The following is a 27,764-nucleotide window of genomic DNA, read 5'->3' on the forward strand; positions in this document are numbered from 1 at the left end:
AGTGAATACAGTAAAAGGCAAACTATAAATACAAATATCAGTCAGCAACATGACTTAGGAATTTGATTGGAACCTGTTGGGCAAAACAGATACTGTAATGACCACCCAGAGATAATTTTTATGGATTGAAGACTCAAACTGTGCTGAGTGACACAAGCAGTGACACTAAAAATACACGGACTTAGCTACGAGCAGCTAACCTAGAATAGCTCACATAAACATTAGCTCCCGCTAACAGAAACATGAGGGCAGAGTACCAGACATATAAAACGTAATCTGAAATTATTTATAATTACTCAATGTCTCATTATAATCGGAGAGCAAAGCCTGCAGGTTTAACTTCTACTTACTTCTGATGACAGACCACCGGGACGCTCCGTCTTGCTTCTTGGTTTGCCTGCCTACTTTTCCGGCCAGCGAACCATTCTGCCAACCAGTGGTCGTTTTTCAGACCACGTAGTCTAATGTACCGCTCAAAAATGCACAATGTCTATAAATAATTTTTGGAATATTATAAGGAAGTGCTGAGATATACAGTTTTCCACCGAATAACGTATTTCCCACTTCGGCACTTAGTGAGAAACAGTTAGAGGATAAAAACACTAGACTCATAGTAACAATGAGATGACCCAGCTTTCTACTAGCATGTAAACGCACCATCTACACACAAATCTGGGAGCTCCGGAAGCGTGAAATGAGTCTCAAAAATACTCGTAACCGTATCTGCATAAAAGCAGTTTTGTGTGTGTGTATCTGGCGACTTTTTCAACATTTGTAGGCGTAGGAGAAGGTTTATTTTTTTTACCGTTTACAAATCATGTTTAACAGACACAACTATTCAAACATTCTTACACGAGTTACAAATCCAGTATTACATACGCACAGATATTTTTACACGCGCACAGATATTTTGAGACTATTTTCACTCCATAAAAGAATCCCATCCAAATATTGTATTTAGATCTTATAAGTTACAGGGGCATAGCTTTTAGTGATATAACATTTTTTCATTAAAATAGTATTTTTTTGTTTTGTTTTAATCTAGCGTTGGTCAGTCATATATTTTAACATACATGACTCACGATTTTAACCTACAAAAATACATGTCTGATATTCTAATTTTAAATGCACCTCTATAGGAAAAGCTTATGAAACTAAGAAATAAAAACTATTAAATCTTATTTCCAAAGACCTTTTTAGTGGAATCATTTTCATCTGCAGTGCAAGAAACCATCGGTGAGGAGTCAGTTTAACTGGATTTCTATAAAGTACATTACAGAGAGCAGACTGTAGACAAAAATTGTTAAATCTCTGTGGCTTTTACAGGCAAAGCTGGAAGGAACCGGTTATTGCTAGCTGTTTCACAAGTGTGCCCACCTACTTATTAACACCCACAGCATTTCCACAGCAACCTGTACGTCTGGACACAAATTTGATCCAACTGCTCTGAAATGACAATGCAGTCTGTGCTTAAGATTGAGCTGAAACAGAAATCAGATTTCTGCTACTGTCTGAGTGTAGCTTTAGGCTCCAGCATCCATCATCACTATGCTTTTTAGAGTCAGTAGGTATGCTCATACCAGGAAGCTGCCAGGAAAAATTGTTGCCTTATTGTTGCTGATAACGGTAACGCATCTGTTTTGAACGTTTGATAGACCGCTCTTCCCCTCTTATCTATGCTTGGGGTGTGGAAAGGGAAGGGCCTAATCATAAATTGTATCTTTACAAAAGTTTTTTGTGCTGTGGTTGCTTTCTAAAGAATATAATCTCTGTACTTCTTTGTTCAGAGTGTAGTCAAAATAATTTTCTGGAATACTGAAACATGTGGGTTGTTTTTATATAAAAAGTCCCATAGCAGATTTGAATGAGATAGTTTTGTTTTGATATCATGTTGGCACGTGAAACATGATGATGGTTCTGACTTTACAGAGAGTGAATGTGGAATAATAAAGGTGGAGGAGTGAAAGAAGACCAGCATGCTCTGTACAAATGTTGTCATGCTACTTGGGTTTATACTAAGACCCAACATTAAGATTACACTAAAACCTATACGCTGACAGAAAACCTACACCTCAAATGGGCATTGAACCATAAATGGAGCCTCTTCAGATAAAAGCTTTTAACTCCAGATCATTTATGTTTTTTTGTGTGCAAAACTTCTTTTTGTTGCACTTTCATAAAAGAATGTCATTTCCTGGTTGCTGAGTTTTTCTGCCTTGCAGGTAATTGCAATATCCAGTAGGCCGGGCACAGATGGTGGGAATGCAAATGGAATCCACTCAATGCAGTTCCCAGTTATTTTGCCCTGCTGGTAATGTGGTGCAAAAAGCAAATAAATTCATCTTTGCAGTTGGTTGCAGTCACCAACTTTCACTGAAAAAGCCAACCTTTACTTTTAGTACATATGAACATCACATTTTTGGGACATTAAAAAGAAAATCACTTCATCAATAGTTCTAAGTTGGTTGAAACATTTTAAAATCCTTTTTTCTACAGTGTTTCTGAAATTTTCACTGAGATTATACTACTACACAAGATGCATTTAAGAGGCTTTTGCACATGTTTACATATTTACCAGGTAAATATGGTGCTTGGATTTTACAACAAAAACCTCCCTGCAGCTCAGGGAGCATAGGGTACCTTTATTTGTTGCGACAAAAATATTTGCACTACAAATAAATCATTACAATATGTTTGAAGTGCAATGATGCAACAATTGCAGAAGCCTAAATGAAGGCAGTATAAAGTCCAGTTTGATCGCTCATGTTTTTATTTATTTTTTTCCCCCAAACCCTTCCTTTAAAGTCTCTTTCTCATGTTTATTAAACTCTGCTCCAAGGAGTCATCGCTGCAGTCAAGTCGGAGATAAATTTGGATTTCCGTCATCTCGGCTGCCCTGGAGCTTTAAAGTAATAAGGCCATTAAAAGCTACAGAATCGATATGGGCCATTTTCATTCATGTTTGTAAGGTTCCATTCCAGACCCCCCTTAACTTTCTTTTACATAGTTTATGTAAAATCAAGCTGCTGTGACCAACATTATGAGATCTCTATTTTTCTATAGAAACACATTAAAGCCTTATTTTACGCAAGAAAAGCTCAGTTTATTTTGTAGCCATGAAAGTACAGACTATTTATAAGAAACTTCTCTTTGTTGCAAGGTCTCTCAACTCTTGCATTATATTTTTCTCTTTCTCAGTCTTAAATAAGCAAGCCTTTAGCTTTTACCATCATCAGCTCAGAGCACAGAACTCTTTTTGGCAGGTCACACATCAATTTTGGGTCACTGTCAATCTCACTAGTAGCTCAGAAATGATCCTTATGCCAACTCTCCAATCATGAGGCATGTTTCCTACTGAGCCTCTGCTGCAGACAGAAAGTAAATTTTTGGAGAGTCCCTCCGTTGGAACGCCTATTCCCAAAACCAATTTCAATCACTGGGAACCGTGGGTGAACAATGATCATTGCACCCAGATTGGTTTTCTAGGGGTTTTCTTTGCTTCCCAATGAAGTATGTCCCATAATTTCATCACAAAATCATCAAACCACAGAGTCTAACTCAACAAAGGGAGCTTCTTAAATGGGGTCTCCGCCTTTAACTCTCATGGGTGCCGAGGGGTAATGTAATGGGATTTTTTTTTTAATGGAGAACACCTCAATGAGCCGGCGTAGTGCACTTGCTCTTCTGTCATGTCTGAGAGGCTTTGACCTAATGCTTCTAATATCTGTGTGTATGTTTCAGAGGCCAGTAAGCTGGTGATGTCATATGTGGCGGCAGTGTGTGGGAAGGGCCAGGAGGTGAATAAGGTCAAGGAACAGCTGCTGCAGTCCAATCCTGTGCTGGAGGGTGAGTGACGGTGGCTCGAGCTGCATCCCAGTTTGGAGGCTGGGCTCTCTGATGTTTGCATATTGATGAAATTGTTAACAATCTCCTCCAGTTCAAGAGATGTTTGACATCCAAAAATTGATGGAGAAATGTATATTTAATTCTGTAAAGTTGCTGTAGAATTTAAACTCCTTGATCTGAGATGAATATTTAGGCTAGGCTTAAACGTGTAAGAACATTGTACATTACCATGACAAAACCATTTCTACTATTAAATATGTCAGTGTCAGCATCATGTTGGAGGGGATGAGTATTTTTATGTATTGGAATTACACATTTTGAAGTTCATAAATGAACTGAATTAAAAGTCCCAACAGTTTTTGAAAAGCAAGGAACACACCTTTCTGGTCAGACGTTCAAAGATTGATGGACTGTTTTATGACCCAACTCTGCTTCACCTCTGAAGCAGAGTTGAGTACTGTTCAATCCATTTTGGGGAAAAAAATTAAAGTGTATGGCACAATGACAAACCTACAAGGAGATGCATCAATCATAAGCACTATGTACATTAAGGTTTGTGGTAGAAACATGATGGAATATGAGGGAGCTCAACATATGAAAACCTTTGCTGTTTTCATACGTTGACTTTTGTGCGCGGGTGGTTAAGAAAAAGTGATTCATAGCCCTTACACTGTCTTTTGTGAATCCCAGTGCTGGCAGAGAATTGCCTTTTTTTCTTTTTTTAATTGGGGGCAGTGGACAGGAAGTGCCCATGAAAAATGAAGCTGTAAGGTTGACTTGCAGTGGAAAACCCTGCACATCTGCAAGAGTTTAGCTCCTGCCGATCTAATTGCCCCAACACAGAGACGCACAAAAAGAGGAAAAAGGAGGGAACTGTTTATGCAGCCAAACACAGAGGATTTATCATGCTTTCTCTCTGTGATGCTCTGCCTCACTTTCGTTATTGCTTTCATTCTTTGTTACCCTCCATTTTTCACTCCTTGCTCTGATTTCTCTTCAGCTCTTTATCTCAGCATCTCTTATTCTGTGTGTTCCTCGCCCTCTGGCTGTCGCTGTTCCAGACAAACAACCCACACATTCACACTATTCGAATACTTAAACACACATTATTCAGCTGCTATCAGCAATTAAGCTGTTATGCTAATAGCTCTCTGCTATGTGGTACATTTAATAGGATCTAAATGTGGATATGAAATAAAGGAAATGAAAACTGCAGAGAAACTTAGTCCTTTTTGAAAATGTCCACTGGTGAACATTGTAGGTTGGTATTGTGCTCCTTGGAGAGCATCTTGTTTTTGTTTGTTTGCAAGCAAGGCCACATATGGAACCACTTTGACTCGAATGTGGCGTGACATAAAGGTTTAGTCCCTCCTAAGCCTGGAAAGCGCTGGTGCTTTGCTTAATCCTCACAGAATTATGGGCCATCATCAGTACAAATGGCTTTGACATTCAGGTCTGTTATGATTGACAGGTGACTAGAGAAGGACAATGGCAAGGATCAATAATAAAGGCTTAAAAATATGAAACAAAACTTGGCCTAGCTCATTACATTGCAGCTTTCAGACCAATTTTAGTCAAATGTTCTTGTTCATAATTTTAACTTTTTGGGATTTTTCTCTATGCAGCATTTGGAAATGCAAAAACTGTACGGAATGACAACTCTTCAAGATTTGTAAGTATCAACTTTTATTTTGTCTTGTAAAAGGAACAAATTCATTTGTCATTTTATGTATATATACAGTATATATATACACATTTTGAGCAATTTGTGTAAAATATGCTCACTTTGACTTCTAACTCTAAATGCACCTCAATAAGTTGGAACCTTACATTTTAAAGTTAATTTTAGGAAGTAAAGTTAAAAGGGATGCAGAGTAGTTCAACAGCTTAATATGACTTATGTCTCTTGAATAAGATGGAAACTCGTTCCCAAATTCTTCAAAAGGCTTTGCTTCATGAGTCTCAAGGCTGTGATTACCTCTTTTTTAGCACCCCTTTTTTTTTAATTTAACCACATTTTCTTTCTTTTCTTTTTTTTTTTTTCCATCCACTCAACTTTCCATTGATGTGCATTGGACAAAGCTACTGCCACCTTCTTTAGGAAAAACCTTTTGCGGTTTATGGCACGGTTTCATTATGGGTTCTTAATTTCTTGGAATATTTTATTTAGCTTGACTGTGTGCGTTCCCATGGTGTGTTCTGAAAGTCGTGCCATTTATATCAATCACGTTCATGACTCAGAGCGGCTCCTCCTCCTACATGAGTCCTCAGACAATCTGGAAATGCAGATCTCCTTCAGATTGCAATTAAAAACTAAGATGAGGCTAAACACAACTTTATCTTAAGATTGTTTTCTTGTAAATATGGTTTAAAAGCCACCCACAAAGTACTCCTCCAAACTCTGAAATGTGCAGTTTGACTGGATTCTAAATGAAGGGTGCAGATCCTGACTCCAGAAAACGGAAGAAATAAAAACTGTTAAGCTGAATTTCCTCTGGCTTCATAGTTAATCCATCCTTTATAGCCATTTACCTTTGTCCTTCTTTTGATTTGTCACTGTGTGTATACACATTCCCCTTAGAGATGCATGTTGGGGAACAGTGGGGATTTAAACCACAAACTGGTAGTTTAGGCAAAGACTTTTCTATCATCACAGTGGCCTTGTACCTGTTTTTTCCCTTTTTTTTTCTCTACCGTGTAATTGGGACACATTTATTGCTTTGCACAGTAATACTGGCCCACACACAGCACTGTTTGTGCACTGAGTGTATTACATTTTTTACTTGAAATATTGTCCTGGTATTGGACTTCGGGGTGTAGAACGGTATTGTTGCAAAAATGCCATTTAACTGTGTGTGGGGTTCTTTTAGCCTTGTAATGTGCAGGATTAAATCGAAAAGAGAAAAAAATATTTAAAAAAAATGTTTATCATCCATCTCCCCATCTACTATGCATTCAGTCCAACCTTGTGTAGATTAGTTCCTTTATTAATCAAGTTGTTCGTCCCTCCAATGTTTACATTCATGCATCAATTAATTCAACCAATTCATTTGTCCATCCAGCTCTGTCAATCTGTCTGTCCAAATGATGTCTAGTCAACCATTTCTACATTTGTCTAACAATCCATTTATTCTACTTATACATATTTTCCTCCATCAGCCATCAATTTCCTTTCTTCCAACTTTGTCACTCCATTTCTGCATCCCTCCAAGCACTCACTGTCCATTTATCAAATCATCTGTTTGTTGAGATCTTTGGTCTGTCCATCAAATCCTTTCATTTCTCCATCCCTCCAACAATAAATATTTGTTTCTGAAGGCTTGTCAGCTGGAGATAAATCTGCCATAAATTTATAATGAACTCTCTCTATATGCTATAAAAATTCTGGTCAAAAATCTGACATTTGCATATAATTCATCTCTATTTATTCAAATTTATTTCAGTTCTTTGTACTTATTGTACCAGTTGCTCAACATGAGTAAATAATGAGGTTATATTTTTTCACATAAATCACATCCTAGGGATAATGCAACAATGTTTCATTTGGTCCTTCTATAAATAGACCCAAATCCAGACTACACATTTCCAGGTAATTGCATTATGACAGACATGGGTGTGTTGAGTATTTTTCCACACAAGACATTCCAGCACTATCTGCCTCAGATTTGTTACAGAGGTGAACAACAGTTTCACTTTCTTACAAAATATCCCATCAGTTTGGCTTCTGTTCATGTTAATATTTTTAACATAACTTATTTATATAAAATTGCAACCTCTCATCTTAACTTTTAGCACTTCCAGTAATTTTGCCTCCTCCCTTCCTGCCACACAGATGAAGTTAGAAACTGGTTATTCCAGCAAGCACCAGCTTGCTGCTCAACATGCCATTCACACGTTCTGCCCCACTTTTACTTTCCATACTGTTTGCAATTATTTACCATATGTTGTTGCCTCCAAACAAAAGTAAATGAGCATGCTGTTACGGTCACCTTAGTGGATTATACGTCTGATCCTGTTTAGCAGACCTTGGCTCGACAAAGACTTCAGGCCTCCTCACTAGTTACCGCTTCATCAGAAGTCCATCGTTTTATTATGAAATTATGAATGAATCCCTCACTTAATTTTGCTGAGTGCAGAGGGCTTATTGAGTTTGGTTGAGCCTGTTTTCCAGCCGTGCCTGGTTTGATCTGGCAACCGAGCTGCTATTAATACATCAGAAGAGCAAAAACAAAATCCCATACAAGACTTTCTAGTCTAACCCCCAATATTAAGGGAGAATAACTTCAAAATGGCTTGAGTCAGCTATTCACTTGAAAGGGAATATAGCTGAATAGTTGAACCAAAAAAATTCTTAATGTGAACTTATCAGAACTCATTTAAAGCATTTTCAAAGAAAAGAGGAATATGAACATCTGAGTAAATAAGAGCTCGCAACTAACTGTTCCACTCTGACCCTCAGGGAAAATACATGGACATAGAGTTTGACTTCAAAGGAGATCCGCTGGGTGGAGTCATCAGCAACTGTGAGTACAAATGGAGAAAACGGATTTAAATCAAAGTAGAGGTTAATGGAAAATATTTTGAGAATTTACTCAATTTTTATTGCCTTGCAACAGTAACCATATTTCCATTTTTATTTATTTTACTAGATTTTGTGAAGGAGCAACAGAAGTATAGAATTGTGAAATTGGAGGACAGAGATGTATTTTTTAATATTTTGAAAATTAGTTTAAGTTATACCCTTGAATGAATTTTATTTGTAAAACCTTTTACAACTATTTCCTTTAGCTTCGCAATTTTGCACTTTGTATTAGTCTGACAATATATTTATTTTATATTTATATATAATTTTATATTCGGTTGTGGATGTGATGTGTCTGAATGTTTAAGGGATGTGAATACTTCTTCAGAATTGTAATTGATGTGCTGGTATAGCCATGGAAACATTCACATTTTGATGGTCTGAAATAGCTTGTATAGCCTTCATTCTGTGTCTTGCAGTGACATCATATATAAACCATTTCCAAATGTTACCTTTTCGGATGGTGGAAGTCAGACCAAACAAAAGGGAGCATGGATCCCATTCCTGACATTCTCCCTGACAGCTTATCCTTGCCTGTTTTGATTTGATCTTGCTTCTGTTTCTGTGACCTCTGGCGGGGGAAGCCAGCACAGACAAAACATTGTGAACAAAGACGGAAACTAATGGCAGACACACAAGTGTGCTTCTGTCTCCCTGCCTGCCTGAGTCAGTTTAACGCTGACAATAGTCTGTGGAGAAGAGCCTTAGTCATGTGACTTTAGACTTGGCTGGATGGACGGCTTGACAGATGTGGTGTGAAAGCAGATGCAGGACTAGATGGATTGCTTTTGTTAATTTATTTCTCTCTAAATCTTGGCCAATTTTCCCCTCAAACTACTTTCTTTTTTTTATGCTGTATTAATTTTGTTACATTTTGGTGCCCCTTTTATTGAAAAACAGGGTTTTGTTCACACATCATGTTGACTTGTAAACATGTTAAATCACCAGTGGGAGCATGCTGTGAACTGGGCATGTAATAAATCTGGTTTATGGTGGTGTGCAACAGAAAATGTGGAACTCTGGCCTTTAAATGCAATTGCAAGATGACCAGATTTTTGCACTCTGCAGGTGTAACTCACTTTAGGACCCTGAGAATAACTAATAGTTTTTGTTCTTTCCTATCCTGTACTTTTCCGAAATGGTGTCAAAAGCCCTCAGCTGAATGCTAAGATAAAGAAAAATGAGCTAAAATATAAGAAGTGGCTTTTTGCTAGTCTTCTATCTCACTTTCTTCCTGCGTCTTTGATCACAGCTCCACATTGCTGCTGCAGACCTCTCAGTCATGGGTGTTCTATTATTGATGTGCCCACTCCTAAGTGCCACTTATGTGATTCATGACCTGTGGGTGTCGCAGTACATTTTACCCTGATCCTCAGCTGACCCTGACATCCCTAGCTCGCTGTGGAAAGACCCGGTAATTCGCTCTTTGCAGAAAATCAGTGGATCAACTTCAAACTAGTACTTCTATCCTTTCTGCAACCATCCACCCACCAGTGTGTTGAGTTTATTCTAAACATTGAAAGTATGGAACTTTTTTTTCCCTCATGGATGGGAGTTTTTTGCCACCTGGTTATAATAGCAAAAAGTGTGAAATAAACTTCCAACTTTCCTAAAATAAGGTGTTTCTTGAAAATAAATTCTGTCTAAAAAGTCTTCTGCACAGTTGGACTTGAAGTGAAGAGACTGTCAAGCAGTCTGCAGTATCTTTGAGCTCTGCAGGCAGTCCTTAGTTGAATCCCTGTTTGCCTGATGCAGTAAGCAGATGAAAGTGTTTGTTTAATCAGGTTCTGTTGCTCTTAGTCAACGGCTCAGCAGAAAGAGCTGATGTGTGAAATATTTCAGGGACTTCTTCCTACCCAGTGGATCCTAAATAACAAAAAATGACAACTGTCTCCTCTCAAAAATATTAACGTCTTAAGGTTTTTGCTAGTTTGGTAAATAAACACAAGCTACAATGCATCTTATTGAATTTGCGATGAAGCAACTCAAAGTGGTGTGTAGCTGACGTGAAAGGAAAACGATGCAGATTTTTTGCGAAACAGTGATATTGAAGGATCAGTCATGAAAATTGAAGTAACAGTACAGTACAGTTTTGTCTTCCTAATTTGGCCATAAAATTAAAAATAAATGCTGCATTTTATTTTACTTTTTTTTTTTTTTTTTTACTAATTGGAATATTGGAGCATGCATTTATATTAAACCTCACTTATTGTAAGTAGCCCGGAATAGAGAGGAAAGCCATCAGAAACCCAACTTGCTTCCAATTTGCAACAAATCTGAAAGGTCCTGTAGCATGTAGCTCAAATTTTATAATTTAACCTACATGCAAAAGATTTGGGTATAGAAATAAGTCCACATCCCTTAGAACTCATCATTCCACTTGGGCCAGCTTCTCTATCCCTGCTGAAGAAGAGTTGAAAGGGAAGATGGAGTTAAATACAGATCCATCCTTAGAAGAAAAAAGCTAATGGACTGCAGACTTGAGACTAAGATGACAGTTCACCTCCAAACAGCACAGCAACCCTAGGAGGACAACCAGAGCAACAAGTGAATAATTTAAGACTGAATCATATTCATGTTCGAATGGTATAGTCAAAGTCCAGGCCTGAAACCAATTGAGAATCTGTGGATTTATTCCAATCTGATGGAGCTTGAGCCATTGTTAACAGAATGATCTTTTTTTTCCCCCCATTTCACTCTGAAAATCTTTTGGAGTCAAACATTATAACTTACAGATGTAATTGTAGTGGAAGAAGACTCTACAAAGCATTGCCCCAAGGGGCTGAAAACAAATGCATTCCAAACTTTCCAGATTTTTATGAGAGCAATATTTAAAGTCAGTGTATCATTTCCTACACCCGACTATTATAAAAAAATGCCAGTGAAATGCATTGAAGTTTGTGGTTGTAACATAACAAAGTCGAGGGGTATGAATACTTTTCTAAGGCATTACAAATGTATGATTTGACAAGGACCACCTTTTGAGTTTTGTATAAAATCCGGTATTACATTGGAACAGGTAGCCACATGGTCACTAATAGAGTTGCAGTAAAAAAAAAAAAAAACTTCCTGTAAAGGCGACTTGTCCTGTGTGTCATAGTTTCCTTTTGTTTTCTTATAGATCTGCTGGAGAAGTCACGAGTGGTAAAACAGCCTAGAGGAGAGAGGAACTTCCACATCTTTTATCAGCTCCTGTCTGGAGCTTCAGACGACACACTGAGTAAGTTTTCTGAAAGGTTGTTGAAGCCAAATAAAAGCCATGCAAGTATTAATGTGAAAGTTATGACTGGAAATTAAAATGAAATGGCACTGTAAAATACTGGGAAAAAACCCCAAACTACAATCAGTATTATGCCAAAGTAGCATATTACAGACTAATTAAATAATGTAGCAAATGTTTTATGAAAGAAGTTACAGATTCAAACGATGACACAAGAATTAATGAAGCAAACATCAGAACAGCATCTGCTGGAAAACCCAGACTGACAGTTGTTTTGTCCTTTGCCTCACATTGATGTAATGTTGGGTGGTGAACATAATTGGACATTTTGCTGTTACAATTGTCCAGTTGCTTCTGTGAAAATCTTGCGTTTAAAAACATCCTCCAGCAGGTCTGCAGCTGCAGGAACACATGGCTTACACATTAACGACCTGATCTTCCTGTCTAACAAACACTGCGCTGAACAAAGCCAGGCAATGAAACCTGTTCCCTCTGTTTGCCTTTCTCTGCTCTGAAGGCATTGTTTTATGTCCTGAACAATATAATGGTCATCGACCCCTAGAGTACTCGCATCAGAGGGGCTGGGTTTCGCTGTAGTTAATGCAGCCACTAATGAAACCCGACACGTGCGCCCACAAGAGGAATAGATTTCTTTGTTTCTACATGGGGTGGGCTTTTATGTTTGCAATTCAAGCCCAGAGAACAGTGGTCACAGCAATAACTCATTTGTGGAAGCATTGTGCAAAAGTTCTTTTGAATGACTATTGTGTGTTTTTCGTTGTGGTGTTTGCCATGGCAATACCTCTTGGCTATGAATGCCCAGGTGTGCATTGTAAATCCAATGGAATTGAGGTTTTGATTGTTAATTAAACATACTGCAAGCAAATGCAGATTAAAGATCAACCTCATTGTTTGTCACAGAAAAGCTCAAGCTGGAGCGAGACTTCAGCAAGTACAACTACCTGAGCCTGGACTCTGCCACGGTCAGTGGGCTGGATGATGCAGCCAACTTCAGGACAGTAAGAGTAAGTTGCACAAACACAAATCTCCACATGTCAGATTAGAATGAACAGGTCTTTTAAAAAAAAAATTTTTTTTTAATTTAAAATTTTTAGCATCATAGATGCTAGAATTCATCTAGTATCTATGCTAGATGAATTCATTATACACTGAAAGATTTTAGGGGTTAATTTCTGTTCATTGAGGCTTGTGAAAACCTCAAATTGAATTTACTTGGAAAAGATTGTAACACTCAGAATAACTTTTGATACAATTGTGGACATATTAATTGGTTTAAGTACATGTTCACTCAGTATTTGCTTGGTGCTCCTCCACTGATGCATTAATTAATGCATCAGTGTGGTGTGGCATGGAGACGATTAATCTGTTGCGTTTCTGAGATAAGAATGCTAGGATGCTTTAATGGTGACTTTCAGTTCAGCTGCATTGTAGGCTTTGGTGTCCCAGCTGTCTCCTTAAATCAGACCACAGATTTTCTTGGTCAGGTGAGTCCATTGGCCAATTAAGTACAGTACCATAGTTATTAAAGATATTGATACTTTTGGCACCACTTCCATACAGCTTACCAGCTGATGGAAGGAGAAAGTGCTCTAAAACCTCCTGATAGACTTGCACTGGCTTCAGACTTAAGGAACCATAGAGAAACGGGAGTAGATGGCCTGGATCCCTAAAGGTTTGCAAACATTGGAACCTAACACTAAACCTCAAGCAACTTGGACTTCATGCTTTACCACTTTGCCAGTCGTAGCCCATGCTCTGGATATGTCCAGCTACAGTTCAGTCCTTGAGTATCTTCGAATAACTTTGAGCCATCTTTGCTTCACAATTTTCCTCAAGCTTCAGATTTCTGTGTAATCTGCTCCTGTTTTTACTACATTTTGTCCTTCCACTAAGCTTTCAATTAATGTGGTTGGATATAGTACTCTGAACACCCAGCTTTTTTTTTTTTTGCTTAGCAATGCCATACTCCTCTTTATGGAGAGTAGTCTTCCCCCATGGTGTGAAAGTAATAAAACAGACTTTTTTGGTCCAATCTTTTTTTTAAAAAAAAAACTGGCACTTCAAGAAAAATATTGATGTGAAAACCATTTGCATTTGAAAATGCAAATGTGTTTGAGTACACACAGAAAAGGATGCAAATTCACGTTGCAGTTTGCAGTCTCCGTCTTGTAAAAATGCTTGAATAATAGTTTGTTGGGCCATATGTATTGTCTTATTGAATGTTAAAGCCATATGTTTTATTTTTGTTGGACATTCTGTTACTCAATGAGTTGTTGAAATTCTTTAATTGCTCAGTACAATTTAAAATGACTACATATGTTTTGTAACTTGGAAAATGACCTCTGCTTTAAAAATAGACAGCTTGAGTTTAAACAAATGCTAGCACACTCTAATCACAAGCAACTCCATGCTCTGCTGACTTTGAGTATCGACTTACCTTTTATCTGCGTCATGCTGTGTTAAATATGATTCATGTACAAAGGGCAGAGATTGGTCAGCTCTTATCTCCTGGACAGGACAAACAAAATCTATCAAACTCACTGTTCACTGGCAAAATGTTCACCTCTATCTCACTCCCATTTATTGCCATAACAGTTCCACTTGATTTCTACCTTGAATTTTTACTACAGCATAGAAAGTAAGTTATGATTTTGCATTTAACATTAAGGGGGGAAAAAAACTATAACTATCCTGGGTGTTTTTGTTCTGTGATGTTTCTTCCTTTCCTCATCAATGGAAGGAGACATGGGGTTATTGTCTGTCTACTGCAGTGCAGCGTACAAGGTCCTGTTCCAGCAGGCTTCTTTTAAATCACTGCACAAGACTAGTCAGTCTGAATTGTAACGGTCAGCTGTCCTCGTTTCCCCACTTTTCACATCCTGCTTCCCATTAACTTAAAGCATTCCCGGCGCAGCTGCACCTCACCAGCCGGAAACACAAAAGGACATTCCCTCCAAACAATCGCCCCCGCCACTTTATATCCTCCTTTTGAGTTAGAGCAGACTTGGACAATTATTTGTGAAGTATTTATTGTAATATATGATGGTGTTTAGATTTCTGACTTGCTGGATTTTTTTTATTAACTTTCAAACCGAAGTAGGTTTTTTGTCAGTTGTTGGCTTAAAACAATTTAGACATGATGAAAATAAAATTTTGGACGATCTAAAACCTGTTGCAGTAAATGTTTAGTGTTATGATCACACCTCAAGAACAGGCTGCAGTTTTGCTTTTGGTCCTTCAGTAGTGGACTTCTCAAGCTTTATCGCATGGTTCCAATTTGGTACCTTGCTTGTACTGCTGCACCAATCAGGCATCCACGGGCTGAGACGAGCTTCAGTTTTCTTTGAGGTGTGATCTTCCTTTTCTAATTTTGACCACTTCCAGTTATCTAATTCAGTGGCTGTAATGTCCATCAATCAATCAAGCTTATTTTTATAGAACATTTCAGCAGCAAGGCAGTTCAAAGTGCTTTACATCATAAAAATGCAAAGTCATCAATAATTGAAACATTACATTTTGCGAAGTGCTGTCATTAAGCATCAATGTTGGTTAGTGTTTCATTTATTATGGTTCAAAAGCAACTCTGAGCAGGTGGGTTTTAGTCTAGATTTAAAGGAACTACACTGCGTTCCATTTCACTGCTGAATTAAAAATTTAAGAAAAATCTAAAGACTGACCATAAAACTGGGGGAGAGAGAGTTCCATTCTGATACATTTAATGAACAGGAAAAAGTTCATTGATGGATTGATTTATTTTGTCCTTTGGTTAATTTAACCAAGAGACAATTGACTACCGTATTTTGTATTACTGGTTTAAAGCCTTTTCCAATGAACTATGCAGGACCAGTCATTTCCTGAATAGGAAAATACCGCAATATAATTTTCTATTAAAAATGAAAAACTATTTTTTTCTGCTAAAATGACATATTGAATATCAGCCTGTTAGATTTTGATATACAGTAATACACATTTAAACTTTTGTAGTTTTCATGCGTTTACTGGTCGGTGTTGTGCCTTTGTTTCACTCATCATAACAAAAGTATCAGCTGTTAAATTTGCCTAGCTATCTAACAGCATCACCACATTAAGTCACCTGTTTAGACAACATCCTGCTTTTAAAATGACATTGCAGTCAGAGTGGCTGGTAACAAAACGTGAAAAAAAATCCAAACTTCTGAATTTATTTTGAAGGGCAAAGTAAAAGTGTAAGACCTTTAAGCCATTTTTATTGTAACACATAGGGGAGGCACAATATAGAGATGGACCAGATCATTGACTATCCCTGACTTAACCTTAATTTTCTTTTTTCTTCATCCTCAGAATGCCATGCAGATTGTTGGATTTATGGAAGATGAAATGCAGTCGGTGCTGGAGCTTGTAGCTGCTGTTCTAAAGCTTGGCAACATTGAATTCAAGCCAGAATCGCGTTGCAATGGGATGGATGAGAGTCGCATCAAAGACAAAAATGGTAGGTTTGATCCCGTCCTTCATTTGCTTAATTATTTTTTTTTTTTAAAGACAAAAATCAAGTTGACCATGTTTCTACAATGTTGTATGGCAATTAGAGCTAGAATTACCTGTATTTACTTGTAGATTAGCTGAAAAATGTCCTCAATTTCTATGTTGTAAAGAATATTCCTAGTACTTGATATAGAGATTACCTTTTCTAAAGCTACTGTCCCCTTATTGGCTTCTTTAGTGTCCCCTGTTATTCTGCTAACCAAATATGTTTTATGATTTCTGTCAGAAGACCTGCATGTTATCATTCAAACAGTTGTTTCCGTAAGGCAAATATTTAATTTACATGTTTTCCACATGGCGTGATGATTCGTTGCTGCTGCTGCTCAGTTTGTCAAGTCTTGAGAGCACTCCAAACTAGACAGCACATCCTATAAACTGGCTTCCTGTAGTCCTTTGTTTCTGTCACTATTGTTCATATTAAGTATAATTACCCTTCTGATTTGTTGCACCATCTTTCTCTTGTAGTATTATTTTATATTTCAGGATGTCCGAAATCCTTTCTATAGGATATAAAGGATATAAAGAGTATAAAGCTTCTCATCGTTGAAGTAATAAACTTGAAAAATGTATTTGTTTTCTTTGAAGATTTGAAGGAAATGTGTGAGCTGTTAGGAACCGAGCAGTCTGTACTGGAGAGGGCCTTCAGCTACCGAACAGTTGAGGCCAAGATGGAAAAAGTTTCCACCACTCTGAATGTTGCTCAGGTCTGAGTTTCTCTTAACTTAATTTTAAACCAGTTAAAAGCAATTTTTTTTGGTGTTCTCTCATTTCCTCACAGTCCGCAGAAAAATAAAGGGTCATTTCTTCCCCTTGACTTGCTTTCCCTTTGGCTGCCAACGCCGATCCATGTCAATGCCACATGAAAACTTTTACATAATAAATAAGCGCTGTTCCTTCTGGGAATGAAAATCTAGGTCATGTTTCAGAGGGTTAGGCTTTTGTCACATTACATGGGGACTGCTGGCATAGACATTTCAATTTAAGATGTGGAACAGATAAATAATTAACCAATAAGTCTGGGACATTAACATTTAAAAAAAATAAAAAATTGTATCCCTAGAAATTTGTTTAGTTTTTTTGTGTGTAGGTTTGTATTAAAAAACATAAAATTTGGTCAGGTGGTATTGAGCGAATTTTAATTTTCATTTATTTTTTTTTCAATATGACTTTATACACTAAGCAATCTGTATTTTATCCTTCCTACATGTTTTTGTTTTGCGTCTTGCAAAAAGACTGTTTGCTGTACCTGGCACTTAAGGGGATAAATATTGAAAAAAAAATCTAAGTCTGTATGGTAAGGACTCATTATGTGTCTTTTGAAAAAGAATAATATAAACATAGGCATATAACATGCATAAATGTTGATGTTTAAAAGAACAAGAACAAGAAAACTGCAAATTATTTGAACAATATTCAATGTTACATCTATTACAATTTTGTCACAGGCCTACTATGCCAGAGATGCTCTGGCCAAAAATCTCTACAGCCGTCTGTTTAGCTGGCTGGTGACCAGAATTAACGGAAGCATAAAAGTAAGTAAAATATCTCTTTAACGAAGTTAAAGTTCCTTTGCTATACTGACGTTGTGGTGTCCTTTCAGGCACAAGCTAAAACTCGCCACAAGGTGATGGGTGTACTGGACATCTACGGCTTTGAAATATTTGAGGTAAGACATGTGCCAGATCAAACTGGTTGATTATTTCTTAAGCCCAGAATGACAGAATCAGACCACCTAAAAACAGAAAAGAATTTTCACCTCAAGCTGTTTGCCTGCTTTGCTACCTGTGTGGAGCTTATCTGCAACAACTCGGTCCAGATATAAATGCACTTGGATTAGTTCAGCTTTGTTGCTCCCTTGGGGGAAATAATTTTTGTAGTAAATACACTATTCTGTGCATTTGGAGGGGAAATTCTCATCGCTTAAATATATGTTACAGATGCACTTTTAAATGTATCACATGACAAAGGGGTTCCACCTGTTTTGCATGTCAGTGCATGTAAAACATGAGGGTATTTTTGTGTGTGTGTTTTTTGCTAAATGTATTTTAGTCGCCTGTTCTTCATAAGTCATTTTGCTTTAATATCACTGCCTGTTCATTTCACTGACTCTCAAGTCCTCCCCCTCTTCTTAATGTTGTTTTGTCTGGGTCATCAGGAAGGAGTAAGTAACACCCACACCAGCCTGCTTGATGTGCCAGAGTGCATGCTGTGATCCTTTAGACATAATTTAGCATCTTGTTTAATTCCTCATGGTGTGCAGTAGCCTGTAGTGTACCACACAGCTGAAACTATGCAAAAGAAATCTTTGCATCATTTGAAAATTTGTTCGCTAGTGTGTTAGCTTTAATTTGTCTCTCAAAAACTACATTAAAAGTCCCCTCTGGTATTTGTCATTTGTGTGCTTCAATGTCTGGTTTAGAATAAGATGTGCTAACATGTAGCTAATTGCTTAATTTGGCTAATACCTAATATTTAGCAGCTGTTCAAAATAAAGAAAAAGTGTCATAAAATCTAGACTTGTATTTAGAAGCATTTGAATGGCTAGTTTTGTGTTAAAGAAAAGCTTTTTGTCACTTTTATAAGGGAGCCAAGATTTAACATTAGAGGCCAGTTAATTATTCTTAGCTGTATGCTAAATTATGCTAAGTGCTACAAAAATAACAAATATTTGTCACAAATTCAGTTGTTGTAGCAGACCAATATAGTATTTTGTTTTTCAAATGTATCTAATACATTAAGCTGAGCTAAGCTAAACTACATTAAGCTAAGCTGAAAGAAAAGGCTTGTGTTTATTCTATAGTAATTCAACAAAAAAGTAGACTCTCAATCCTTCTTATAGCAATATAGAACTGATGTTCTCTGTTCTCTCTAGAATCTGATTGTTCAGAAAGGATAAAACTCACTTTGCCCAAAGCAAATGAGTAAATATTTTACAATAATTAAATGAAATGCCTCCTTCTTCAAATGAGGCTACTTGTTCCAAAGTTACTTCCTCAAGACACTTGTCACAGCATTTTATAACACCTCAAAGTTGTCACTGTTCTTTTCTGAACAGGTTTCTTCTACATATTTCAGCCTGGGATCTGCTGCCACTACAGGAGACAATGTTTTCCTGTGTGCTTTTTTTTCAGGGGTGACAATGACCTTTGAGTTATTCAAGAGAATGTAATGAATCTTAAAAATTCAAAACTAACTACATGTTGCAATGTATCCCATTTCCTCTTCACTAATAAAACGTGTCCTTCACCTTGAGTTCTGTCTAAAACCTGCTCTAAAACTAACCTCATTTTAATGTTTAGAAAATATTAACCAGTGTTCAATAAGGTATCTTACAAGAAGCATGACTCATTTTTTTTAGTGGTCGCAATTGACCAGAGTTCTTTGGGTAATGGGGAACAGCTGTTCACTAATTACTGACAAGTCAATGTTTAAAAAAGTCTTCAAAGTCTGACTGGAATTTTCCATGATAAGGATTTATAATCATTGCTGAGATATTACTGGTAGATTAAATAGTTGCTTCGTCATAGGTTTTATGGTGATAAGATTGCAGTTCTACATCCTGAAGCCTCTGGATTGTTGAAACCATTTTTTGAATTATGTACTGAGGTTTAAAGTCTGCAATAAGATATGTGCTACCTCACTGATCCAAACTAATTAGATGTGTAGTAGATGATATTACAATCTAAATTGTCAGCTTTAATTTTTCTGACCAGTAAGGTTTCCAAATTCCCCATACTTGCTGAATATTTTTTCAGGAGCTAGGAAAAGATACTGAATTTGACACAACAAAAGGATGCTTCTAATGTAATATCTTACAAGGAAATAAAATGAGTAAAGCAGGGCAAATCACCCTATTTTATGGTTTCTGTTGTGCAATGCTCTGAGCAGAGAGCTTAAAGAAGCTTCAGACAGTTCAAACTTCATTATAGAACGTTCAAGCGCTTCAAATGGTGTTTAACCTACTTTTAGGTTCTAGTGTTAAAGTAACTTGAGGTTAAGTTTCTCATCCCTCATGTTTTCCTGCCTGCAGGACAACAGCTTTGAGCAGTTCATCATCAATTACTGCAACGAAAAGCTGCAGCAGATTTTCATCGAGCTGACTCTGCGTGAGGAGCAGGAGGAGTACATTAGAGAGGTAAGCTGTGAATTCTACTCGTTGAGAAGTTTTGCGTCAAGCTGTTGGATGCAAGGTTTAAAACCTCCAGGGAAATTTACCTCTCAACACCTGCCTTTATCAATTTTTTTTCTTTCACCTGCAGCTGTACATCTGCATCTCTTAACATGTCACCACTCAGTTTGTTGTGTTGACAGTCCATTATGGCGGGCCCCTGAAGTATTGCTTCTACCTGGTCATTTCACTCAACTGTTTAACCCCTCCTACTGCCCCACTTAAACTTGCATTCTTTTCCTTAAAGTGAACACATTTCTGCTGTTCTATCTTTTGTTTTCTGTCCCCATCTCTGACCCACCAACATTTTCATTCTGCACACTCACAGGGACGGAAATGATCCCTCACTCTGTTGAGAGTAAACACTCCCCGATGTGGACCTTTAGGCTTTGTTTGTTTTCAGTGCTCTGAGTTTGAGTGCAACAGCGGTGACCTCACAGCCCCCTTCCCTACTTGCACCACCACCAATGATATTCCACCACTGGCTTGTGTCCAGTGTATTGCATGGGAAAATACCACCGCACTAGGGAAAGATGGAAGAATCTTTCTACCCATCATAAATGTGGCCATGCCTTCTTTGCATCCACCTTTTTAAAAATATCAATCATTCACATTGGTACAGTTCACTAATCCATAAATAAGTGTTAAGTTGAAAACAGAAAAATGTGTTTCATAGGTCAGCTGCCTTTTTTGGAAGGGGAAATTTGTAAAGTGTGCTTTTGTCTTTTTTTTTCCTGAGTCTTTGACCTTTGTTTGTGTGGAAATAAGAGTTGTAGAGAAGACATTTAAGTACCAAGGACTGTTATAAATGAGACAGAGGATTTAAAAAACTTTCACTGTTTTTATTTTTTTTCCATAAATGCACTGAAGTTAATTAGGTATTTTGTTTTCATTTCATTTCATCAGGCCTTACAAATGCATACTGCTGCAGGCATATTGTGACCTTGCTATAAAGCGCATTAATGTGCAATTACAAAGTTTTGGATGAGGTTGTGGGAGATATAGCAGCATAAATACAAGGTCTGGTTGTTTTTTGCAGTGTTTTAAAGACTAGAACATTTTGTCTTTTTATATCATTCCCCACACACACTCAATTGTCATTCAGTCTAAACTAGTGCCTTGTGGTCTCGTAATTTACAGTTGCACATCAGTTCTTTGTAATTTTGATGAATGAGGGTTGAAAAAAATATAAAATGTTCAAATGTCACTTTATTAAGTGCATTCACAGTGGTCTCATAGATGGTGGTTCTGGTCGTTTTGAGCCAGATTAAAAAACATTGTGATATTGTATATCAGCATTTGCTACAAGCACCATATTACTGGATACCTATGGATCAGATGTGAAAAGCATCGATGTAGGCAGCTACATACAGTAGATGATTGCAGTGCTCATAAGGTCCAAATAAATGACGGCCTTTTCTCTTTTAAGTACAAGTACCAAAGTCACAATCAGCTGAATATCTGTTTTATCAAGCTGATGATACAAAGAAATGAAAGACCTATTTTTGACTTGTGTGTTTTGTTACAGGGCATTGAATGGACAAACATCGAGTATTTCAACAATGCCGTTATCTGTGACCTCATTGAAAATGTAAGTTAACATCCTATTTGTTGATTTGAAATCTGGTACTAAAGAAAACGGCACTGAATAATAACAATCATAATAACTCCAACAGAGCTCTGTTGCAGAGCTTGAGATTGTGGTTTCCAGTTCATAGACTTGAGTAAAATTCTGTAACAAATTCTAAGCTATGCTTTAATCTCTTCTTTTTGTGTCAGAACCAGAACGGCATTCTGGCCATGTTGGACGAGGAGTGTCTGAGGCCCGGGACTGTTACCGATGAGACCTTCTTGGACAAGCTGAACACAATCTGCGCTGATCACCAGCACTTTGAAAGCCGTCTGAGCAAGAATTCAAAATTTCTTAACGACCACAGCCTGCCACACAACTGCTTCCGCATCCAGCACTACGCCGGCAAGGTACTGATGACCCTTCCCCTCTTTTGGCCCAGTACACAAAGGAAGAAATGTTTTTAAAAATGTGTAACTCAGTCTTGCCACAATAATAAAAAGTAAATCTTCCCGTTTTCTTTTTTCTCTTAAATTAAGGTGTTGTATCGTGTTGAAGGTTTTGTTGACAAGAACAACGACTTGCTTTACCGGGACTTGTCTCAGGCCATGTACAAGGCCAATCACAGCCTCATCAAACAGCTCTTCCCTGAGGGAAATCCTGTAAAAGTCAACCTTAAACGACCACCAACTGCTGGATTCCAGTTCAAAGCATCTGTTGGCACACTAATGAGCAACCTGCAAACAAAGAACCCAAACTATATTCGGTACATTCAATCTTCTCAGTGACATAGGTGTATTCTGAAAAAAATAAAGTGACTTGTGAGAGGTTAAAGCTGAATATAAATGTCTAATTTACAGATGCATCAAGCCTAATGACAAAAAAGCATCCCACATCTTCAACGAATCCCTGGTCTGCCATCAGGCGCGCTATCTCGGCCTGATGGAGAATGTCCGTGTAAGGAGAGCGGGATATGCCTTCCGTCAGGCCTATGAGCCTTGCCTCGAGCGCTACAAGATGCTTTGCAAAAACACCTGGCCGCATTGGAAGGGGCCTGCCAGGTAATCTGGTGCAGATCATGAGGACAGAAAAGTGAAATGTTTTCAAAGCAAACCCTTCAGATGTGTTCTTGCAACTGGGAAATATTCTCAGGTGTCTGAATGTGGGATGGCTCTCAGTGGGAATGTTTGTGGCCAACGCTGAGGTGTTTAGCTTCTCCCAGGTGGGAGGATTGCTGGGAAACGACTCTGATAAGGTTCAAAAGGTGAAATGATTAGATGATCCTAACAGTTTGAAAAAACTTTTAGTTTGTTAAAGAAGGATTTTTTGTTTAAAAATATTACCTATACACTAGTGTCATTTGATTATTTGCGTTACTGAAATAAAATACTTGAAATTTTAATGATGGAATACATAAAAATGAACCTGGCATTACAGAAAGTAGCTGTAGTCACGTCACATACCAGATGTTCATTGTTCGGTATTCCCCCTCTGAGCCACAACGTGTCGAGACATTTCATCTTTATCTGTCTCCTCCATTCTACATCAGACTTCCCCATTTCATTCACTGTGCTGGCTAAATCACTGATTCCTATCTGCAGTGCCATACACTCGAATCTTGTTTTTAAGTCACCTTTTGGCACTTACTATGGATTTAGTCATCATCTACAGGAGGGGTTGAGGGGACGGAGTTGGGGTGGGGGGAAGGTGTATGTCTTGCCATTTTTGGATGAATGTAGTCCAGCCAGATTTTATTTTAAAATTTATATTTATTTACATCCTAACTGTAAATGTTTTATTCATTGCCTTTATTTTTTGAGAAAAGCAGTGGTGGCTATCATACTGTGTTTTCAATCTCCTGCGAAGCTCTCAATTCTGCTGCTGAAACTGGAATTTTGCGATTCATAAGCATCTCAATTTAAAATCAAAAAATCTAAATGTTTTAACACTGCTTTTTACCAAGTCCTTTGCTTTGAGAAATTGTATATTTAAACATTTTAAGTCTGAAAACAGGTATATTAACATTTGATTAAAACCCATTGATCAATATTATATTGTGATGTGCAATAAAATAGACCTTTATAAAGTTTAATTGTTCTAACAAACTTCAAAGGCATTTTGCATGGCACTCGTAGCTCAGTAGCGTTCTGTTTTAAGGTATTAACTTTTTTAATAGAAATACTTTTGGCTGAAATCCAGTAAACTTTGTTTTCAATATGCATTTAAATTGGGATGCTTACGTTGTGCATTAATGCTGTAAATTGACTTGTCAGATATTTTGAGGTTGCCACAATGTGGGTTCCCCTTTTGTAAAGGTATCAAAGTTAAGACACCTTGAAATAGAAACGGAGCTCACAAGGTTGAGTTATGTGTTAATTACTAATTTGGTATGTTAAGTTAATGTATTGTAAAGGTCTCAAAGCCTAATATGGAGTCCACAAATTTACTGACAAATCCTGACTGTAAACAGAAAGGCAGAACATATTGCAGATAAAACCCACGTTAAATCTCCAAATTGAGAAGTGACCTGAGTAAAACATTGTGACACCTTTTTAAGTGTTCTATGAAACAACTAAGTGTAAAATGTTTATGTAATGACCAGCACCATCAAAATCCTGGTCTTGATTAGAGACGCCTGAAGGAGCAGCAGACGTGTCTGAAAAGTACAGTTTCTGCTGACATGACTTCCTTCAGCTTTAGTGCTTCCTCAGGCATCTAATAAACGCTGAGTCTTCTTCCAACAAAAACCACTTCTACGCAGAAGACATACAGTTGGTATAATGGCACCTATAATGTGTGCCCTGATCAGATTTTTTGAGGTTCTAGCCTGCTAATGACTGGTGAGGGAAGGTTCTAAGAATCCTTGTTGGTTGGCTTGACTGCCTGCTGTGCGCTTCTAGTGATGTATTTTTTTATTTTTTTTCTGGTTTCTCTAGACAAGGAGTGGAGGTGCTGATGACTAACCTGCAGGTTCCAGCTGAAGAGTACTCTTACGGCCGTTCAAAGATCTTTATCAGAAACCCAAGAACGGTACAGAACATGCTTTTGCCTTACTGGTAGATTTTAATTCTTCTAGTGTTTTAGAGTCTTGATGTTGAATCCAGTATTCTCAACCTGTTTTCTCACAGTAACATGTTTGGAAAACAGGGTGGGCTGCACTCGGAGCACCCCACTTTAGCAATTAGCATGTAACCACCACTCTGAAAACACATGGTTTCACTTAACGATCTAACATGGGAAATAAGTTGCTCTGTGTTTCCAGGCCTCAATTGTTTAGGTCTGCGTCATGTGAATGGGTTTTCTCTACCGCTAGCAGAAAGCCCAGAGCTTGAAATAACATAATCTCTAATTGCTTGCTGCATTTGGTCTGATAAACTTATCCCCTCTAAACATCTGGAGCTTTAAAGTCAAATATAAAATGAAGCAGATTTTGAACTCGGTTTCTGGATATTATTGGTATCGGACATGCTGAGAAATTTTAGAAGAAATTCACATTATGGAACAAAACAGGGCACTTGTAGAATTGGAGGGTATACATAAAGATCCTCATTGTAGGATAGTGCTGCATTGAAATTTTAATGCAACGAAGAGATGTACATCTTTACATTTTTAGCATAGATTCAGGTGAGGTAAATAATTCTTGCATTGAGAACTTACAAAATCTCTGGTCTTTCAGATAGTGGTACCACTGCTGTCACTACTTTTCAGGCCAGGTACTGAGATAGTTGCATTAGTGTCTATCACAGTCTTGTTGCATTTTGAATCATCTTTCTGAGAGACATAATGACCCATTTTCAGTCAAAATTGTCCAGAAATTCACAGGCCCTCCACCAAGCTTACGGTAATAGAGATGTTTTTCCACATATTCATTCTTCTTCCACTCAACACTTGGAGTGTTCTGTTTCCCAAAAGCTGTTTTGGGTTTATCGGACTAAAGCACATAGTTCCAAGCAACACTTTACATGTTGTCACTTGTTGCTTTTTTTTAAACCCTTCCTTACAATCCTGATTGATATTTGCCAACTCCATGGTTGGTTCCATAAGAAAAACAGTAAATGTGAATATTTAAAGGAGGTTAAAAAAAAGGTGTTGTAATTCATTCATAGTTTTATATTTATTATGATTATTACTGATACTTGTAACTGGTGTAGTGGAGTAGCCCATTTGGTAAAGTGTAGGTTTAATTTGAGGCTTGGACTGTTTTTTTTCTTTTAAGTCTTTATTGGCACTAGTGGCCTTTATTTATTAAAGGAAAGTGGGTAATGAGAGGAAGGGAAGACATGCGGCAAAGGTTGTCAGGCCAGGAATCGAACCTGCGGCAGCTGCGTCGACGACTAAGGCCTCCATATGTGGGTTGTGCTTAACCCTTGTGCCACCACAGCACACCTGGCTTTGACTGTTTAAAGTCACACCTATAGTACCAAAAACATTTTAAGTACTTATTTCCTGTTTTGTCAGTGCCTTTCATACAACGAAATATTTGAATATTTTAAATTCATATCACCGTTCCCTTTTGTTGTGTTTGTAATTTAAGGAAGCAGAAAAGATGTCCCTGGAAAGTAAAAGATCAGGAGTGTATAGACCTACAAACAAAAATTGTAAAAAAAAAAACTTTAAACCAATGCAATTTAAGCATTACCCAGATTTTGCTTCCACTAAATTGCCAAGCATCACATAGCTTTGTAAAAAGATTTTAAAGACACTTTAAATTCAAGTTCAGGTAGTCTTTTTAATCTGAACAAACTGGATTAGTTGAAACCCTGAAAAGAAAATTCATTTTGACACTTCATTTATGAAGAAAAAAAATTTCTTCGGGGGGAACGTTCTGCTTTTGTTGACAGACCTCATGGTGTGTGAAATTCAGCATGTTTTGTTTCCTTCTCTCCATGTAGCTCTTTTTCCTGGAGGAGAAGAGGAAGCAATGCCTGGAGGACCTTGCAACTCTCATTCAGAAGATCTACAGGGGCTGGAAATGTCGCAGCCACTTCCTGCTGCTGAAAAAGAGCCAGATCGTGGTGGCATCATGGTACCGCCGATACGCGGTGAGACTGCTTTCCAAACTGCTGCCATGGCTACCGATACCTGAAAGCTTTGTTACTCAAATTGTTGCCATTTCCATTCAACAGCAACAAAAGAAGTACCAGAAGATCAAGCATTCGACCACCGTGGTGCAGTCCTACACCAGAGGGTGGCAGGTATGAGGCTTCCTGTGAATTTTATTGTATCTGGAGTAATGAATGAATCATAAGGAAACATGAAATGTATTTCTTCCAGGCTCGGAAGCTCTTGAGAGAGCTGAAGTATCAGAAGAAATGTGAAGAAGCTGTGACCACCATTGCAGCCTTCTGGCATGGCACACAGGTATGGTAAAGGCTCTTAAGAACAGAGAAATAGAAAAGCGCATTTTTAAAAAAATATTTGCTCAAAAGATTTTTGCTCAGCACTTCAGGGTCTTTTCTGTGTGTAGGTGTGTGTGTGTGTGTGTTTTTTTTTTTTTGTTTTTTTTTTACATTTTCATTTCTCAATATTGACACCAGTCTTTCTAAGATTCCATTCTGTGAGCTTTCTTGGATTATGTTACTTCAGCTTTTCCTCTGCAATGCTATTTCTTTTGATGATTGCACATCTACTTTTTCCCCTCTGCTCCTTTCAACTTTCCCTTCTCAATTTATCCTTCTGCACATCTTCAACCATTCCTACCTAACGCCCACCGCATCCCACCAGGCTCGGATGGAGCTAAGGCGTCTAAAACAAGAAGTGCGGAATAAACACGCTGTGACAGTAATTTGGGCATACTGGCAGGGAACCAAGGTATTTCCACCTAGCTGTAGTGTTG

The 27,764-nt window shown here is 37.7% G+C and overlaps 1 protein-coding gene across 6 annotated transcripts in view; it reads left to right on the forward strand.

The window, feature by feature from the left end:
• Positions 1-27,764, forward strand: part of myo1b (myosin IB) — a 73,815-nt gene that overhangs the window by 35,042 nt on the left and 11,009 nt on the right. For 2 of the 6 annotated variants that reach the window (XM_032566948.1, XM_032566950.1), the window contains exons 5-23: positions 3,742-3,846; positions 5,472-5,518; positions 8,306-8,369; positions 11,550-11,648; positions 12,570-12,673; positions 15,990-16,137; positions 16,776-16,894; positions 17,636-17,722; positions 17,791-17,856; positions 18,346-18,351; positions 20,221-20,325; positions 21,887-21,949; positions 22,138-22,338; positions 22,468-22,694; positions 22,789-22,989; positions 24,865-24,958; positions 26,821-26,970; positions 27,055-27,123; positions 27,203-27,289. In XM_032566948.1, the coding sequence (XP_032422839.1) occupies positions 3,742-3,846; positions 5,472-5,518; positions 8,306-8,369; positions 11,550-11,648; positions 12,570-12,673; positions 15,990-16,137; positions 16,776-16,894; positions 17,636-17,722; positions 17,791-17,856; positions 18,346-18,351; positions 20,221-20,325; positions 21,887-21,949; positions 22,138-22,338; positions 22,468-22,694; positions 22,789-22,989; positions 24,865-24,958; positions 26,821-26,970; positions 27,055-27,123; positions 27,203-27,289 (2,042 nt within the window). Of the gene's footprint in view, positions 1-3,741; positions 3,847-5,471; positions 5,519-8,305; positions 8,370-11,549; positions 11,649-12,569; positions 12,674-15,989; positions 16,138-16,775; positions 16,895-17,635; positions 17,723-17,790; positions 17,857-18,345; positions 18,352-20,220; positions 20,326-21,886; positions 21,950-22,137; positions 22,339-22,467; positions 22,695-22,788; positions 22,990-24,864; positions 24,959-26,820; positions 26,971-27,054; positions 27,124-27,202; positions 27,290-27,652; positions 27,740-27,764 lie in introns of all 6 variants that reach the window. The other 4 variants (XM_032566949.1, XM_032566951.1, XM_032566946.1 and 1 more) reach the window with 3 other exon arrangements.

This window comes from Xiphophorus hellerii, chromosome 7 (genome assembly GCF_003331165.1).
Source record: "Xiphophorus hellerii strain 12219 chromosome 7, Xiphophorus_hellerii-4.1, whole genome shotgun sequence".
Lineage (NCBI taxonomy): Eukaryota > Metazoa > Chordata > Actinopteri > Cyprinodontiformes > Poeciliidae > Xiphophorus > Xiphophorus hellerii.